General features: G+C 44.5%; 1 protein-coding gene across 3 annotated transcripts in view; it reads left to right on the top strand.

Annotated features, from left to right (window-relative positions):
- tenm1 (teneurin transmembrane protein 1) overlaps positions 1–19,998 on the top strand; it is a 1,011,052-nt gene that overhangs the window by 908,784 nt on the left and 82,270 nt on the right. For all 3 annotated transcript variants that reach the window (XM_070882702.1, XM_070882701.1, XM_070882703.1), the window contains 2 exons: positions 12,320–12,686; positions 18,973–19,483. In XM_070882702.1, the coding sequence (XP_070738803.1) occupies positions 12,320–12,686; positions 18,973–19,483 (878 nt within the window). The remainder of the gene's footprint in view (positions 1–12,319; positions 12,687–18,972; positions 19,484–19,998) is intronic.

Below are 19,998 nucleotides of genomic sequence, written 5' to 3' on the forward strand. Positions count from 1 at the left end.
AAGTCAGGTACTCTGGGCTTTGCTGAAGTTTTAAATATCAATATTCCTGTGGTACTCAGTCAGCAGGGGCATGTTTAACATTTTCTGCCAGGAATTGTGGGATAGTGAGCAGGAAAGGGAACCTTGGCTTTTTTCATTTTTCTAATTGAGGGAAAATGAGCTCACCTATTACTAAACCAGTGGAAATCAAATAACAGGCCAGGAATCAAACCTTGGACCTTTCTGGTCAAAATGGTTCAGTACCACACTGAGCATTGCATTATCCATTGAACTAAAGCTAGGTTTCAATGTTAGTAATTATCTATACATTTTCGATGTAGGGGGACAATCCCAAAATGACAGTGGATTATTTTAGGTCGCTATATATTTCATTTTGGAGTCCAGCTATCTGTTGGGGGTCTACAATGTTAATTATTGTTATATGCATTTGTTATCTCTCTGAACTTTGATGATCAGTCCATTCTGTTTAGGCACTGCACAGCTGGATTGTATCAGAACCTGAAGTTCTATCTATCGATTCCATTGTATTATCTCGGGCATGGTTTTCTTGGCCTTTTCGTGTTGCATCATTGTCAACTTTTCCAGACAGCAACAACCCAACAACTTTTTGTGATTCCAGAGTGATGTACTTACAGTGTACAATTCTTTTGTTTAGAATCATCTCTCTTGCAATACTTCAAGGACCCTGTCATTATTCAGTCTTCAGTTTCAATCATTTCTGTTGCACTGTGAATCAAATGACTCTAATCTTCTGCTTCCTTCACCGTTCAAAAGACCAGTTTCAATGGGCCCAAGTTTCGAGCCGCGCCTAGAACAGCGCAGTCCCGACCTGGACGCCCGTTTTTCGCGCCACAAAGTGCGCCTAAAAAAACCCTCCGTATTCTCCACCTCCCTGCAGGTCAGGTCTTCTGGCCCTCGGCGCAGCGCAGCACGAGCTGTAGGGGGCGGAGCTAGGTCCCTGCGCTGAAAACAGTGCCGGGACCTCTGCACGTGCGCGCTACAGTGGCCGCGCAAGTGCAGTAGTTCCAGGCACCCGAAACTATGTGGGAGGGGCCCGAAGCATGCAGCCCCTAGCCCTGGCCGAATGGCCTCACTGGGGCTGCGTGAATAAGGCTCCTCCCTCGGCCAACTCCTGCTTCCTCCCGACTCCCGCTTCCCCCCCGCCCCCGGACCGGACCCGACTCCCGCTTCACCCCCCCCTCCCGCCCCTGGACCCGACCCGATTCCCGCTTCCCCCCCCAACCCCCGGACCCGACCCGACTCCCGCTTCCCCCCCCCCCCCGCCTCCGGACCCAACCCGACTCCCGCTTCCCCCCCGCCCCCGGACCGGACCCGACTCCCGCTTCACCCCCCCCTCCCGCCCCTGGACCCGACCCGATTCCCGCTTCCCCCCCCCCCCCCGCCTCCGGACCCAACCCGACTCCCGCTTCCCCCCCCAACCCCCGGACCCGACCCGACTCCCGCTTCCCCCCCCCCCCCCGCCCCCGGACCCGACCCGACTCCCGCTTCCCCCCCCCCCCCCCCCCCGGACTGGATCCGACCTGACCTCCCTCTCCCTCCCTCCCCCCGACCCGAACCGAACCGACCTCCCTCCCACCATCCCCCCCGACCCGACCCAACGCCATCTACATGTAAATCTGGTGCTGGGGACGGGCCCTGCCCGAAGTCTCGGGCCCGGCCCGTTCAGCCTCCCTCCCCCTTCTCCTTTCCCACCCCCCCCATCTCCTTTCCCCCCCCCATCTCCTTTCCCCCCCCCCATCTCCTTTCCCCCCCATCTCCTTTCCCCCCCATCTCCTTTCCCCCCATCTCCTTTCCCCCCATCTCCTTTCCCCCCATCTCCTTCCCCCCCATCTCCTTTCCCCCCCATCTCCTTTCTCCCCCCCATCTCCTTCCCTCCATCTCCTTTCCCCCCCATCTCCCCTTTATCCCCTTCTCCCCCCCTCCCCCTTCTTCCCCCCTTCTCCCCATCCCTCCCCCTTCTCCCCCTTCCCTCCCTCTGCTCCCCCCCTCTCTCCCTCTACCCGCCTCCCGTCGCTGTCAGAAACACAGACACTGACAGACAGAGAATGAGAGAGACACACAGACAGACAGAGAGATAGAGACACTGACAGAGACACACTGGGGGGGTGGGGGGGCATCCCAGAACGCTGTTGGAGGGCTCCCGGTGCTGCAGTCGGTAAGTAGAAAATGTTTTATTTATTGATTTTAAAAAAAAATTATTTCTTATTAATTTTTTTGATTGATTTATTGGTTGATTTATTGATGTATTTATCATTTATTATTGATGATGGCTCTTTATTTGTAAAACTGAAGTGTTTAATGTTTGTAAACTTCCCTTTAAACCCCCCCCCCCCATTCCCTACGCCTGATTTGTAACCTACGCCTGATTTTCTAAAGTGTAGACAAGGTTTTTTCGAGCGTACAAAAATCTTCACTTACTCCATTCTAAGTTAGTTTGGAGTAAGTTTTCACTGACGAAACTTTGAAAACAGGCGTAAGTGGCCGGAAAAAAAAAATGTTCCAAAGTGAAACTGTTCTAACTGACTAGAACTGGAGCAAACTAAATGACGAGAATTCCGATTTCTAAGATACTCCGTTCTACACCAGTTGCTCCTAAAAATCAGGAGCAAATCATGTGGAAACTTGGGGCCTATATCCTTACAATGCTGTTACCACACATAAAACTTACGCATTCTGAGATGGATTTTCTGCCCATTGACTATGAATGAGCTATTAATTTAAGACTACCTCTTATCACCAGCTTAAGGTTACAATTACACAGAAACTTCTTCATCTTGTTAAATGCCATTTTGTGATTTCTATCCTCCACTTAACTTCTTTCTTATTTCAATCATTATTGGATGAACCAAATTAAAGTCAATTTGCTCTATTACCATATTTTTCACTTGTAGCTCAATTTAGTAAGTGTGAATATAGTTGTGCCTGTTCTGGGACGATGGTTTCATCCTGGATTAATTTGTAGCGGGCAAGAAAATTAGTTAACACTACCGGCTACTTCTCAGAGTTCGACACTGGAAAATAAGACACCAGTAAGTATAGTTCACACTGTGCGTGACAGTCTTTACTGAATACTGATCAACCTATTACACCTATCAGTCTATCCCTTGAGCTGCTAAGCTACGTTATAGTCACCAGTTTCTCGGTTCCCTTCTGACCGAGTCACCTTTTCTTTACAGCAGCCGTGTTCCCACTTGTCTTTGCTGAGTCTTTGCCTCAGTTTCCCTGCACCCTCACGATCGACCCAGTGGTCTGACAGGTTCATGGAGCACAAATTCTGATGACTGACAACGTCACCCCTCTCTAACGACTGCGAGCTGCTGTTCTGTAGTCTGTGAACTCATGTCCCTTTTCTCAGCTATTGTTTCCATGGCTACCTACCACCCATCAAATCCTTCCTTAGATCCATTGATGATCTATCTTCTTTGAGCACTCATTTAGCACTTTGAAAATTGGCGTATTGTCTAGTCTAGTGCTATCATGAACATAAGAACATAAAAAATAGAAGCAGTAGTGGGCCATTTGGTCCCTTGAGCCTGCTCCGCCATGCAATAAGATCATGGCTGATCTGGTCTTCGGCTCAGCTCCACTTCCCTGCCCACTCCCCATAACCCTTTACTCCCTTATCGTTCAAAAATCTGTCTATCTCCACCTTAAATATATTCAATGACCCAGCCTCCACAGCTCTCTGGGGCAGAGAATTCCACAGATTTCCAACCCTCTGAGAGAAGAAATTCCTCCTCATCTCAGTTTTAAATGGGTGACCCCTTATTCTGAAACTATGGCCCCAAGTTTCCACACGCGGCAAAACAGGCGCCCCTCCGAGCTGGGCGCCCGTTTTTCGCGCCGAAAACGGCGCCTGAAAAAAAACGCGCTATTCTCGAGCGCTTTGCAGCTCGATGTGTGCTTGGCGCGGCGCCCAGGGGGCGGAGCCTACCACTCGCGCCGATTTTGTAAGTAGGAGGGGGCGGGTACCATTTAAATGAGTTTTTTTCGTGCCGGCAACCCTGCGCGTGCGCGTTGGAGCGTTCGTGCACGCGCAGTGTGAAGGAAACATTGGCACTCGGCCATTTTTGTAGTTCTTTGTAGCTGTTCAATTTTTAAAATTTTTAAATAAAAGCACATTGCCCTTCCATGATCAGCATTGAGGCTTCTTGCAGCAGTGAGAAGGCTGCAGGAGGCCTCAGAAGTTGAGGCAGCCGTTTCCCGAAGGGCCCGACCGACGGCAGGGGGGCCTCCCCCTCCCCCCGCCGTCGGGAATGGCTGCCTCAACTTCTGAGGCTTCCTGCAGCCTTCTCACTGCCTCCCCCCCGCTGCCATCGGTCAGGCCCTCACTGCCTCCCCCCCACTCCTGCCGTCGGGAACGGCTGCCTCAACTTGTGAGGCTTCCTGCAGCCTTCTCCCTGCCTGAAGCACTTGCACACAGGTAGGAACATGGTTTATTTAATCTTTTCTTTGCTTATAAATTTTTATTCAGGTTGGAATTATTTGTATAATATTTGTATAAGTATAACTAAGGATTTATTGGAGAATGTAATGACTTCCCTTCCCCCACCCCCCCACTCCCCACCTCGTTCTGGACGCCTAATTTGTAACCTGCGCCTGATTTTTTAAAGTGTAGACAAGGTTTTTTCAGGCCTACAAAAATCTTCACTTGCTCCATTCTAAGTTAGTTTGGAGTACGTTTTCACTGTGGAAACTTTCAAATCAGGCGTCAGTGGCCGGACACGCCCCCATTTGAAAAAAAATTCTGTTCCAAAGTGAAACTGTTCTACATGACGAGAACTGCAGAAAACTTAAATGTGGAGAATTGCGATTTCTAAGATACTCCGTTCTCCACCAGTTGCTCCTAAAAATCAGGAGCAAATCATGTGGAAACTTGGGCCTATGTCCCCTAGCTGTAGATTCCCCCACGAGGGGAAACATCCTCTCTGCCTCTACCGTGTCGAGCCCCCACAGTATCTTATATGTTTCAATAAGATCACCTCTCATTCTTCTAAACTCCAATGAGTATAGGCCCAACCTACTCAACCTTTCCTCATAAGTCAACTGCTTCATCTCAGGAATAACCCAGTGAACCTTGTCTGAACTGCCTCCAATGCAAGTATATCCTTCCTTAGATAAGGAGACCAAAACTGTACGCAGTACTCTAGGTGTGACATCACAATACCCTGTACAGTTGCAGCAGGACTTCTCTGCTTTTATACTCCATTCCCTTTGCAATAAAGGCCAAGATTTTGTTTGCCTTCCTGATTACCTGCTGTATCTGCATACTAAATTTTGTGTTTCATGCACAAGGGCCCCCAGGTCCCTCTGTATTTTAAATTTATCTCCATTTAAATAATGATGTGTTTCTTTATTTTTCCTGACAAAGTGAATAACCTCTCACTTTCCCACATTATACTCCCTCCGCCAAATATTTTCCCGCTCACTTAGCCTGTCTATATCTATTTGAAGATTTTTTTATGTCCTCCTCACAACTCACAACTTGCTTTCCCACTCATTTTGTATCATCAGCAAACTTGGCTAGATTACACTTGGTCCCTTCATCTAAGTCATTAATATAGATTGTAAATAGTTGAGGCCCCAGCACCGATCCCAGTGGCACCCCACTAGTGACCATTTGCCAACCGGAAAATTACCCATTTATCCTGACTCTCTGTTTTCTGTTAGTTAGCCAATCCGCTATCCAAGCTATTATATTACCCCAACCCTTTTATGTTGTACAGTAACCTTTTATGTGGCACTTTATTGAATGCCTTCTAGAAATCCAAATACACCACATCCACTGGTTCCCCCTTATCCACCCTGCTCGTCACATCCTCAATGGACTCCAGCAAATTTGTCAAACATGATTTCCCTTTCATAAAACCATGCTGACTCTGCCTGACTGTGTTATGCTTTTCCAAATGTCCTGCTACTGCTTCCTTAATAATGGACTCCAGCCTTTTCCCAGCGACAGATGTTAGGCTAACTGGTCTATAGTTTCCTGCTTTCTGTCTGCCTCCTTTTTTAAAAAGTGGTGTTACATTTGCAGTTTTCCAATCTGCTGGGACCTGCCCAGAATCCAGGGAATGTTGTTAGATTACAACCAATGCATCCACTATCTCTGCAGTCACTTCTTTTAAGATGCGAGGATGCAAGCCATCGGTTCCAGGGGACTTGGCCACCTTTAGTCTCATTATTTTACCGAATACTTCTTCTTTAGTGATAGTGATTGTTTTAAGTTCCTCCCTCCCTATAGCCCCTTGATTATCCATTATTGGGATGTTTTTAATTTCTTTTACCATGAAGACCGATACAAAATATTTATTCAAAGTCTCTGCCATTTCCCTGTTCCCCAATATTAATTCCTCAGTCTCATTCTCTAAGGGACCAAGATTTACTTTAGCCACTCTCTTCCTTTTTATATACTGTAGAAACCCTTACTATCTGTTTTTATAGTTTTTGCTAGTGTACTCTCATAATCTATCTTCCCTCTCTTTATTATTTTTTTAGTTGTCCTTTGCTGTTTTTTTAAAAGTTTCCCAATCCTCTATCCTCCCACTAATTTTGGCCACTTTGTGTGCCATTGTTTTCAATTTGATACCATCCTTTATTTCCTTAGTTAGCCCCGGAGGGTTATCCCTTCTCTTAAAGTCCTTCCTTCTCACTGGAAAATAATTTTGTTGAGAGTTGTGAAATATCTCCTTAACTGTCCGCCACTGCTCATCAACTGTTTTATACTTTAATCTATTTTCCCAGTCCATTTTAGCCAACTCTGCCTCATACCTTTGTAGTCTCCTTTATTTAAGCTTAAGACACTGGTTTCAGATCCAACTTTCTCACCCTCCAAATGAATTTGAAATTCAACCATGCTATAATCACTCTTTCCTAGAGGATCCTTTATCAGGAGATTATTTATTAATCCTGTCTCAATTACATAGTATCAGATCTAAGATAGCCTGCTCCCTGGTTGGTTCCGCAACATACTGTTCAAGGAAACCATCCCAGATATACTCTATGAATTCTTCCTGAAGGCTACCTTGGCCAACTTGATTTGTCCAATCAATATGAAGATTAAGATCGCACATGATTATTGCTGTTCCTTTTTTACAAGCCTCCATTTTTTCTTGATTTATACTCCGTCAACAGTGTAGTTACTGCTGGGGGGCCGATAGACTGCGCCCACCAATGACGACTTGTTCTTATTATTTCTTATCGCCACCCAAACTGATTCGACATCTTGATCTTCTGAGTCAATATCATTTCTCACTACTGCACTGATCTCATCCTTTATCAACAGAGTTATCCAAACTCCTTTTTCTTTCTCTATCCTTCTGAATTGTCAAATAGCCTTGATTAATCAGTTCCCAGCCTTGGTCACCTTGCAACCACGTGTTTGTAATGGCTGCCAGATCATACCCATTTATATCTATTTGTGCCGTCAACTCATCTATCTTGTTACGAATGCTGCATGCATTCAGATAAAGAGCTTTTAATTTTATTTTTTTACCATTTTTCCCTGCTTTGATCCTACTTTCTGATATACTCGTGTTTATACATTCTCTACCTTCCTATCGCGCTCTGGTTATCATTTTCCCCAGTGCTACCCTGTTCTATTGCCTTCTCCTTACTTTTTGACTTTTTAAATTTCCACTCACCTGAACCCTCCCCTCCACTATTTGTTTTAAAGCCTTCTCTACAGCCCTAGTTATTCGATTCACCAGGACACTAGCCCCAGCCTGGTTCAAGTGAAGCCCATCCCAATGGAACAGCTCCCGCTTACCCCAGTACTGGCGCCAGTGCCCCATGAACAAAAGCCCATTTCTCCCACAGTAGTCTTTGAGCCACGTGTTTAACTCCCTGATCTTATTTACCTTATGCAAATTTGCTCGTGGCTCAGGTAGTAATCCAGAGATTATTATCTTTGTGCTTCTGCTTTTTAATTTACCTCTAGCTGCTCATACTCCCTCAGCAGAACCTCTTTCTTCGTCCTACCTATGTCCTTGGTACCACTGTGGACCGCAACAACTGGATCTTCCCCCTCCCACTCCAAGTTCCTATCCAGCCCTGGGGCGATGTCCTTAACCGTTGCACCGGGCAGGTAACACAGCCTTCGGGACTCACGCTCTCAGCTTCAGAGAACTGTATCTATCCCCCTAATACTGTCCCCTACCATTACAACGTTTCATAGAAACATAGAAACATAGAAAATAAGTGCAGGAGTGTGCCATTCGGCCCTTCGAGCCTGCACCGCCATTCAATGAGTTCATGGCTGAACATGCAACTTCAGTACCCCATTCCTGCCTTCTCGCAATACCCCTTGATCCCGCTAGTAGTAAGGACTACATCTAACTCCTTCTTGAATATATTTAGTGAATTGGCCTCAACAACTTTCTGTGGTAGAGAATTCCACAGGTTCACCACTCTCTGGATGAAGAAGTTTCTCCTCATCTCGGTCCTAAATGGCTTACCCCTTATCCTTAGACTGTGACCCATGGTTCTGGACTTCCTCAAAATTAGGAACATTCTTCCTGCATCTAACCTGTCTAAATCCGTCAGAATTTTAAACGTTTCTATGAGATCCCCTCTCATTCTTCTGAACTCCAGTGAATACAAGCCCAGTTGATCCAGTCTTTTTTGATATGTCAGTCCCGCCATCCCAGGAATCAGTCTAGTGAACCTTCGTTGCACTCCCTCAATAGCAAGAATGTCCTTCCTCAAGTTAAGAGACCAAAACTGTACACCATACTCCAGGTGTGGTCTCACCAATGCCCTGTACAACTGTAGCAACACCTCCCTGCCCCTGTACTCAAATCCCCTCGCTATGAAGGCCAACATGCCATTTGCTTTCTTAACTGCCTGCTGTACCTGCATGCCAACCTTCAATGACTGATGTACCATGACACCCAGGTCATCCGCAAATTTGGAGATACTGCATTTAATCCCCTCGTTTAAATCATTAATGTACAATGTAAACAGCTGGGGCCTCAGCACAGAACCTTGCGGTACCCCACTAGTCACTGCCTGCCATTCTGAAAAGTACCCATTTACTCCTACTCTTTGCTTCCTGTTTGCCAACCAGTTCTCAATCCACGTCAGCACACTACCCCCAATCCCATGTGCTTTAACTTTGCACATTAATCTCTTGTGTGGGACCTTGTAGAAAGCCTTCTGAAAGTCCAAATACACCACATCAACTGGTTCTCCCTTGTCCACTCTACTGGAAACATCCTCAAAAAATTCCAGAAGATTTGTCAAGCATGATTTCCCTTTCACAAATCCATGCTGACTTGGACCTATCATGTCACCTCTTTCTAAATGCGCTGCTATGACATCCTTAATAATTGATTCCATCATTTTACCCACTACCGATGTCAGGCTGACCGGTCTATAATTCCCTGTTTTCTCTCTCCCTCCTTTTTTAAAATGTGGTGTTACATTGGCTCCCCTCCACTCCATAGGAACTGATCCAGAGTCTATGGATTGTTGGAAAATTACTGTCAATGCATCCGCTATTTCCAAGGCCACTTCCTTAAGTACTCTGGGATGCAGTCCATCAGGCCTTGGGGATTTATCGGCCTTCAATCCCATCAATTTCCCCAACACAATTTCCCGACTAATAAGGATTTCCCTCAGTTTCTCCTTCTTACTAGACCCTCTGACCCCTTTTATATCCGGAAGGTTGTTTGTGTCCTCCTTAGTAAATACCGAACCAAAGTACTTGTTCAGTTGGTCTGCCATTTCTTTGTTCCCTGTTATGACTTCCCCTGATTCTGACTGCAGGGGACCTACGTTTGTCTTTACTAACCTTTTTCTCTTTACATAGCTATAGAAGCTTTTGTAGTCCATCTTAATGTTCCCTGCAAGCTTTCTCTCATATTCTATTTTCCCTGCCCTAATCAAACCCTTTGTCATCCTCTGCTGAGTTCTAAATTTCTCCCAGTCCCCGGGTTCGCTGCTATATCTGGCCAATTTGTATGCCACTTCCTTGGCTTTAATACTATCCCTGATTTCCCTTGATAGCCACGGTTGAGCCACCTTCCATTTTTTATTTTTACGCCAGACAGGGATGTACAATTGTTGTAGTTCATCCATGCGGTCTCTAAATGTCTGCCATTGCCTATCCACTGTCAACCCCTTAAGTATCATTCGCCAATCTATCCTAGCCAATTCACGCCTCATACCTTCAAAGTTACCCTTCTTTAAGTTCTGGGCCATGGTTTCCTTTTACTCTCCCCACTTGAATGGCTCCCTGTACCATAGTGCTGTGGTCAGTTTGCTCATCCGGTCTGCAGTCTCCGTTCTCGTCCACACAGTAAGCAAGCATCTCATACCTGTTAGACAATTGCAAGGGCTTATGCTCTTCCAATGCTAATTCTTGGGTCCCCATACCTGCCTCACTCATAGTCACACCTTCCTGTCCCTGACCACAGATCAAATTTGAATTAATTAATCTAAGGGGTGTGACTACCTCCTGGAACACAGCGTCTAGGTAACGCTTCCCCTCCCTGATGTATCGCAGTGTCCGCAGCTCGGACTCCAGCTCATCAACGCTGAGTCGAAATTCCTCGAGTTGCACACACTTCCTGCAGATGTGGTCGCGGTGACCTCAATGGTGTTTACCAGCTTCCTAATGTTGCAGCCGTGACACATCGCCTACCCTGCCATCTATAATGTTTTTAATTAGATTTAGATTTTAATCCTGATTCTTAATTTAAAGCAATGCCCAAGAGAGAGAAATGCACTAACCAATCACTTCCCTGCTTTCCTGTGACATCACACGTTGATTCTTTTTACTACTTATCTTAGCAGGTAAGTTGATGCTGGTTGGGCTGGCTGCTCGGCTCTCTCGCAACCTTTGTCGGATTGCTGCTCCTCCTGCTCTTTCCGCTTCACGACACCACACCAATCCGCTCTCTGGGCTCCGGTAATGTCAAATGTCGTCACCCTCTTCGCCTTTGTCGCCCTCTCTGAGCTGCTCGCGCTGCTCCTTGTGGTGCCTGGCTGTTGCTCTTTATCTTCCCCACTGCCGGTGATGGTGTCCCTCCTAGGTGGGCGGTCGACCTCACTGTGTTTACTATCGGTGTTTACATTTCTACAAAGGTTTGGTCAGTCTCGGTGTTTACATGTCTACAAAAGATTTCTTACAGCAGTATCATTTCCATTGTGTTGGGGTTTCTTTTCTGATTACAGTTTGTGTGGTTTTACATTTCTACAAAAGGTTTCTCAGCAGTCAATATTGCTTCTATTGTGTTGGGGTTTCTAGCACAGATTAGCATTTTAAACAGGAGCCAACAGGTGTTCTTACATATTACAGGAGGTCAGTATTTACAGCTTTCATGTTTCACATTAAGCATTTTATATTGAATGTTTAAAAGGTTAATCACAAAATTTGATTTCCTGGGCCTACACTGTGCATGCATAATAAAAGTTTTTACATCTTTTGGGTGGATTTACAGACAATTCACAGTAGGATCCATATTCAGCACACCACCAAGTTTGAAAGGAGTAAAAGCAATGAGGTAAATCATGGAAGTCATAATTAGGTGACAACCAAGCTTCGGTTTTAAACTTCAGAAGATTGTTGGAGAAATGAAAGATTGAAATGAAAAGAATGACATGTTCCTATTGAAAGGATATTAACTTTGATACTAACTCAGAATGTAATTTGCCATTCCATTATGGTGCAAAGCCAATTGTGCTGAAGGCGCATGAATGGAATCCGATTTGGGTAAACAAGCTGATTTAAATCACTAATCGCTTTGTGCCCTAAAGAAGCTCTAGACCCATAATCTGATTAACTTGATCTGAACCGCTTACAGTCTCTCACTCTGGATGATACTACGTTATTCTGCTTCTGTAATATAAATCAGTTCTAGAAATTGGATGCTTGTTGCCTTTAAATTACACACCACTTTCTGCTCTCTCTCTCTCCCTCTCATTTGGAAAGCAACTGCCTCATCCATCCCAAGCAGTGCTTCATGGTAAGAGTATATCAGTTATTCAAATAAACTCAATAAGGTTCAGATCCGTGCAGTATCAGCGTTTCCAGAATTCTTGTGCCTGATGCTTGTGTGTCAGTTTATGGTAGAAATGAGGATTTGTAGAGAATATTGTTCAGAAAGAAATACTTGAAGCAAAGATTTTTGAACAAATATTCAAAGAAAATTATGTTCAATGCCTTTCCACTGAAGCTGCTCCATTAAAAAACGATGCCACTGCTTGTTGTTGTTCAAATACATATCAAGACATTGGATGGCAAATTTGCTGTTCTTTCACTGTTCATTGATAAAGTCCAAATCGTTGCTCTTTGCAGGTGCGCCTTGAATGGCCAACTGATCTGGCAGTCAATCCCATTGATAATTCCCTCTACGTGCTTGACAACAACATTGTACTACAGGTCTCAGAAACTAGTCGTGTGCGGATTGTTGCAGGCCGGCCTATCCACTGCCAGGTACCAGGCATCAACCATTTTCTCATGAGTACGATGGCCATTCACTCCACTCTGGAGTCAGCCAGAGCCATTGCTGTTTCTCACAGTGGGGCACTTTACATAGCGGAGACGGATGAGAGAAAGATCAACCGCATACAACAAGTCACTACCAATGGCGAGATCTTCATATTTGCTGGCATGTCAACAGAATGTGACTGCAAGATCGACCCCAACTGCAACTGCTTCTCAGGTAATGCTGTATTCAGTTGAGATTTGTTCAGGAACCACTGAATAATCCAGTGACTAATGACTATATTGCACTTACAGCACAAAAACAGGCCACCCGGCCCAACAGGTCCATGCCAGTGTTTATGCTTCACATGAGCCACATGATTAGTTGTGCTTCAGTTGATTGATTCGATTGGCTGAAAAGTAAGGTCTGCCTGTCTGGACATTCCAGTTCTGGAACTGACTGCCCAATAATTTGGATAATTTAAAAGTAGACAGCAAAAGTTTAATTTTCAAACATGTTTACAGCAAATACTGTGTACTTGGTGTTTTCACCCACCCACCCACAGAGAAATGGGAAATATTCTTTCAGCCCAGTTACAGAATTCTCTGTTCTTTCTCCAAACAATCTTTGCGACATCAGAGTTCCTGCCTCTGTAGCATGATGATTGACCTATGTTGTTCCCATGTCTCTTAAACCCCAATCACTGCTCCATTCTTCCTTCCTCCCCGTTTTAAACTTCATAAAAGGTGTAGTATAGTTCTTATAGTCAGTTCATGTTTATTAATGATTACATGACAGTATACTGGGTTTACCCATGGGCAGCAATATAACATATGACTGTTTATCTTTTATAGAGATGTATTAATAAAGGAATTACTCCAAGACAGAGATTTGTGCAGGCTGGATCTTTTTACTCCATCCTCTTCTGTGCTCATTCTACATTTGGCTTGATCCTGATCTCGCTAGTTATTAGGCAAAAGACATAGATTACTGACAGTGTGGAATTATTCCAAAGTATTCTTAAAACAAGATTGCCAACCGACTGAATATTGCAGTGAAGAGCAATTAGTGTTGATTAAGGGTGTCAATTTTTGAAAAGACCAAAACTCGATAGGGAGAACGGAGTTGGAATCATGCCCTTCGTGCTGAGATTTGCTTTTCTGCGGATAAGTATGAATTAGTAACTTTAATCAGGAATATTTCCACATCATGAAAATCAAAAGTAAGAATGAAAATTGAAATCCGTTTTTTTTGAGTTTTGTTATATTATAGAAATTTGTCAACAAATCCAAAATTGTTATTCTGGAATAACACTTCAGTTTATTCAGTACAATAATTTATTTTAAGCAGAATCTATTCTAAAGATTCTCTGCTATGAGCACAGATGTTACACTGGATGAGAACATGTGATTGCCTTTTTAACTGTTAGTATATTGGCCACTGATGCAGCCCATTAGCTCCAGTGATTCTGCAGTTGGACGGCAATCCTGAGGGCCTGAGCAAAATTGATATGGTCACGCATTGTTTTATATTTTTGCATTTAACCTAGCACAGCACGAGAGTGGAACTGAGGCCGAACCTCATGACCGATGCACACCCCTCTCATCGTCTCCACTTCCAGTGTCCCACCAATCCCTGTTGGGTCTATTGGAGAGCATGTGTTGAGCACTGCCTCTGATAGTAACTCTCAGGACCAATGAAAATTCAGGTCTTGGGTGCTGGCAGAAATGCAGAGCTTTATATTGCACAGATCCAGAATGCTGATGCTACAGAGGAGTTTACCCATATTTAGAGGTCTAGTACACATCTAGGTGGCCATGGAATGTGACCATGTCACTACCTGTTTGCGAGAAACTTCCCATGATCAATGGGCACGGTAAGATATTGAATGTTTCATTGGCACAAATTTAACAACTGTCATTGAAAAATGTTACTGGTTATTGATTTTTAGTTTAGAGAGTATGTCCATAATTTATTAGTGGTGTCCTCCTTATTGGGGGAGGGAGGAGCTTGAAGTTTGCCTGAATTTCCCAATGCCACCATGATTGACTTATGCAAATTGAGAGACTTATTTGAAATAAAGGAATGCCTACAAATGTACATAATATATCATTACCAGTCCTCACAGCAGTGCACGCTGTGGTTTAATAACATACAAATGAGATTCAAAGAAATCGGCTGAAAAGTCTATTATGGAAATGATGACTGCTCCTAATCAGATTATAAAAATCTATTCGAATGAAGCTGAAATTACATTGCTGTCCATTTGCCAAACTCTTTATAATTTTTTTTTTAGTATCAAATGCAAAAGGCATCCAGTAATCACAGCTTGTTCTTGTCAACTACTTTAATATCTGTATTAAATGTTTCTCTCTTTTCTCCCCTCCTTATCCTCGGGGATGGTTCCATGGGCACATACAGGTCTCCGGCCCAAGAGGCCATTCTTCATGTATGACCTGAGACAGTGAGCGTTGGCACGCACTTCCATCTTGGAGCCATCACAGCCAAGTCCTATGTGATTGCCCTATGTACACACGCATTCACTTTCCAGCTGGGTTTACTGCACAGCCATCAAGAATGGGAACCGTGGTTGATTTTTTTTCCTTCCCTCACGCAAGAGCATTGAGGCCAACTGCATCTCTCCTCCCCTCGCCCGCTACCCACACTCACCCCCTGCCGTCAGGCGCAGATCAACTGATTCAGCAGAGACCAAGAATCGACACGGGGCTTCTGGATTTTATAGCTCATTGTTGCTGGGGCACTGAAGCCAATCTTCACTCATTTTAAAATTTTGATCTGTGCATTCTGAAATATTGCAATCACTTTCGAAATTTGAGGATTCTTTCTTATTATGTGAACAAAAATTCCCGTAATTTGTTCTTATCAAGTATTTTCTTCCCATCTTATTCCTGTGCTTGCATTCGGACTAGAAGATCCCTGGTTCAATAGCTGGCCTGTGCTGAGTTAGCTGGCCTCCACTGGAGAGCCAGAAGCGGGTGATACATGAAGAAGAGAAATCTTACTAGCTTTCACGCTTCTGATTTCTGTCCAGTGAACCCCTGCGGCAAAGTGTTTGTGTGTGAACAATGGGTGAGGGAAGGGTCGAGCTTGGCCTTCATGCCCTCCACATTTGAGCAGCCAGTCAGCATGCACCGTCAAGGTTGACACATGAAGAACAGCCAGTTGGGTAAAGTGCTGGAGGACTGGCAGTGTATATAGAATGAGAAGTGAGCAAGAGTCAGTACCTGCAAAAGAAGAGGGGTTAAAATTGGAACAAAAATGTTTTCAAAGTCAAATAGCAATTGTATTTTAAAATTCTGATCTGAGGTTTGTTTTAAATGACTGACATGAAACTGTCAAAGAGTGAGACAGGTTTCAATGTACTGCCAGTGAATTTCAAATATTTAATTCAGTGAGGTTGATAGAATATTGCCTGTGGGTTTGTGATATTCATTGGTATTACTGAGTTGTGCCTGCTCCTCACCCTGGTAAAATAATTATGTCTTGAATTTCAAACTGAAAGCTACAATACCCTGTACATCAAAACTGTTCGTACATCATTCATGTGCAAGGGTCAGGTTTTTTTCCATTGGCAGTAGCTTTGGTTAATATTGTTGCCAAATATAAGTTGTGTTCTTTTCCCCTTTCTCTTACTATTTCTATTCTCTTCCCTCCCCCTCCTGAAGGTTGTGATTCGTACTCAAGGTTGACAGACACACTCCGGTAGCTCATGGAAATGGCTATTCTTCATCTGTAAGCATGCATAATGAGTGACAGTAGGCTCAGTGACTATGACCATGAGGGGCCATCACAACTGAGCCCTGTCTGCCTCACCCATCATCATTCCAAGGAACACTATAATATATTTCTCTGTATGACTAGGTGTAATCTCATAATTTTGAACTTCTATTTGTGTAAAGTTTGTGCTCATCAAGCTGCTGCAAAATGGAACACTCTCCGGAGTTGAAATTGCCCCTTTTTGCGATGCCTGTTAGCGCCTCGGGTGGGGGGGGGGCGGGGGGAATTGTTAATGGGGCGCGAAACACATTTCGCCCAGGGGTGGGGTGCTATCGGCTCCCGCGGGAGTTAGCAGAGGTGCTGGCACGGTAGCGTCGCACCCCGACGGTTGTCCCCCGGGCCACTACTCAGCCGGTGATGATGTCATCGCCGTGAGCGGCAGCCTCTTGACACCGTGCACCAACCCATTTCTGCCCCACAGCAGACATTGTCCTGCACCCCGCGAGGCTGCCGTAAGCAGTGTCAGCGCTAGCCTCGTGAGTCAAGAAACGGGCCAACCTCTGCTCATGGGGCAGAAGTTAAAGAGAGGGTCAGAAGTGCCCGCGCTGCCATTTTGATGGTTTTGTCGACTCACCGGCCGGCCTGACTTCTCCCATTGCATGGACCGGGCCATTGTTTGGCCTGGCACGCCTTATTTTGGGTGCTGGGCTGCAGCCTCGGCACCACGTCACAGTGGCCTAATGGAGGCCATCAGAGGCCCGGCCGAGTGCACAGCAGCCCTTCCCTTTAACCAAATAGCATTGCCAATTGTACCCCAGCATTGCTCCAGAACCCGCCCCAAGAGGATGTGGAGTGCGTGAGATTGTGCTCCATTTCCTCTGAGGGATGCTTTGAGGAATTTCACCCCCTCCATCTTCAAGCACCCAGTGTCAGTATCAAGCATTCCCAGGCTAGGCATAGCACAATTAGAAACTTTTCTGTCCCAACAAAATGCCTCAACCCAAATCTCAGAAGAGTGCCTTCTACAGCACCATTGTGACAGTTTTCCATTGCAGTGCTGTGAACTGCCCACTTGGAACTGAATGGATACTTGCCCATCCTCAAGCATGTAGAAACTTTCAGCCCATCAACGTCAGCTAGATTTAAATCTGGCTCCCATAGGTGAAAAGACAATGCCTTGTCTACTGTGCCACCCAATCCCCACGTATGATGCCGTCACAACAAACCAGATCTCTCCCTTCCTGGCAATATTGATCAACCCCCTTGTTGCCTTGCCCTCACTCTGTCGGAGACCGTTTAAAAACAGGGTTCAATGAAAATAAACAGCAAAACTGACATGTTTTAATTATAGGAGCTTTTCAGACAATGTGCCACATGTGATATGTAGATAATCTGATTGGTTACCAATAAAAATAATCGAATTCTACCTCTGATGAAAGTTAATATTTGTTACAGACAAAATTTTTCTAAATTGATCGTCTTAACTGTAAAATTATTTTATAGGGACAGTATCTTGACACAAATTGTTTGACTTTTTTTTGCAGGAGGAGAAAATCCATACAATATATTCGTCGTAGTGGTACTACTTGGACTGATGCAGTTATTTTATTTCAGTTCAGTTAGTTCGGATGAGGAAAGCCTACCATCCTTTTGACATCCTTCCAATCTTACCATCTTCCATTAAAGGCAGACATGACCTCATTTCAATGCTTTGTCCAAAAAGCAGCATCTCTGACAATGCAGCACTTCCTCAGTACTGCACTGAAATGTCAGTCAAGATTATGTCATGAAGCCCTGGTCTGGGGTTTTAAACCCACAACCAACTGGTCTTAAGGCATGAATGCAACCAAGTACGGCAAGATGGCACATCTTGTGTTTGCAAACAAACAAACAATAAAAGTTTGGACAATATCTACTTCAAAAAGAGAGCGTCCCTTTAACAGACAACAAAATTTGTCTGTGGACGATAAATAGCGCATATTGCAAATCTATAAAATAGTTATTAGATTGCAAATAGCTTCTTCTATAATACCTTGTTCATTCTTTTTATTCCTGCATAAAATACAAAGATGCTGAGCTCTCTTGACGACCTAGTGGATGAAGTCAACCCTTGTGTAGCACAAAGCCATACAGACCATTAGAGCCCAGCATTTGTTACTGTATTAGTTGATGCACTTGCAAAGCACTTGAGTCACCACAATTGGCTTCAGCACCTCTGGGCGAGGGAAGTGAGACATCAGACAAGGATTCTGATCCCGAAATGCCTGCAGGGCGAGAGGAGGATCTGGCTCGGCTGTGATTCCCCCTAAATGATTGAATAACCAGTTGATGCTCGCTGTTTAGACTCTCACCGAAAGAATGGGCACTTGGGTACCAGCGGTCTGCTGGCATTCACGTTACTGCACCCCAGCAAGTGTCAACACTTTCAGAAATAAAACAATACATTTACAAAAGTGTCTGTATCGAATACCTGTAATTACTAAATGAAGCAATGAAAGGGAAGTTGATAATATATTAACCACAAGCTGATCAAATCCTCAAAATAATGTCCACCGAATAAATAGAGCATCTACAGCTGATGGTAAGTGATGAGATGGGGAAGGAGATTTGCAACAAACTATGGCTGTAGCTTTGGGTGAGTGATAGGCCTTTCATATTAATTGTATTTTTCTCCCAATAGATCATCAGTTTTGTGTAGGATCCCAGATTTATTCTAACAGTGCCACTGGTGATTTAAAAAGTTCTTGTGTTGTTATTAATATCATCGCATCTCCTCTATGTCTAGGTGATGGTGGATATGCCAAGGACGCAAAGCTGAAAACACCGACCTCCTTGGCTGTTTCTCCAGATGGCACATTATACATAGCAGACCTTGGCAATATCCGTATCCGAGCGGTGACCAGGAATAAACCCCTCTACAGCCGCTTCAAAGTATACGAAGTGGCTTCGCCCGCTGATCAAGAGCTGTATCTCTTTAATGTTAATGGGACCCACCTGAATACCATGAACCTGATAACAGGAGACTACGTTTATAACTTCAGTTACAACAGCGAGGGCGACATCAGCACCATCGCCGGCAACAACGGCAATTCACTACATATTCGCAGAGATGCCAATGGTGCACCTCTTTGGCTCGTGGTGCCTGGTGGTCAGGTGTATTGGTTAACTATCAGCAACAATGGGGCCTTGAAAAGGGTATCTGCCCAGGGTCACGACTTAGCGATGATGACATACCATGGCAACACTGGTTTGCTAACAACAAAGAACAATGAAAATGGATGGGCAACAGTTTACGAGTAAGATATTGTTAGTGTTGCTTATATTTTTGATTTCAATTCATAAAATCTACTTGCTGCGATAAGTAGAGTTGCACACTATTGCACTCTGTGTGAGGAGGACCTTCTATTTTCATGTCTTAAGCAAATTTTGAGCTATTATTCCTGATGTCCAAATCCACATCATATATATTATACCGAGAACAAAAGTGGGCCAAGCACTGACCCCTGGGGTACAGCACATCCAATGCTTCAACAGTCCCAGCAAAACCTATTACCCTCATTCTTTATTTCCTGTCCGTCAACCAACTTCCTATCCATACGGCTACACTTCCTCTTACACATGATTTATTTTGGGAGACACCTTATCAAATGTTCCCTGAAAATCCATATATACTACATCTACTGCAATCCCTCTACTTACCCACCCAGTTACTTCTTCCAGAAACTCAATTAAATTAATTACCAAAACTTGCCTTCAACAAATATGGTGTTTTCACCCGAACACTCGTGCTTGGTGCTGTCAATCATCTGAA

Source organism: Pristiophorus japonicus, chromosome 6 (assembly GCF_044704955.1).
Source record: "Pristiophorus japonicus isolate sPriJap1 chromosome 6, sPriJap1.hap1, whole genome shotgun sequence".
Classification (NCBI taxonomy): domain Eukaryota; kingdom Metazoa; phylum Chordata; class Chondrichthyes; family Pristiophoridae; genus Pristiophorus; species Pristiophorus japonicus.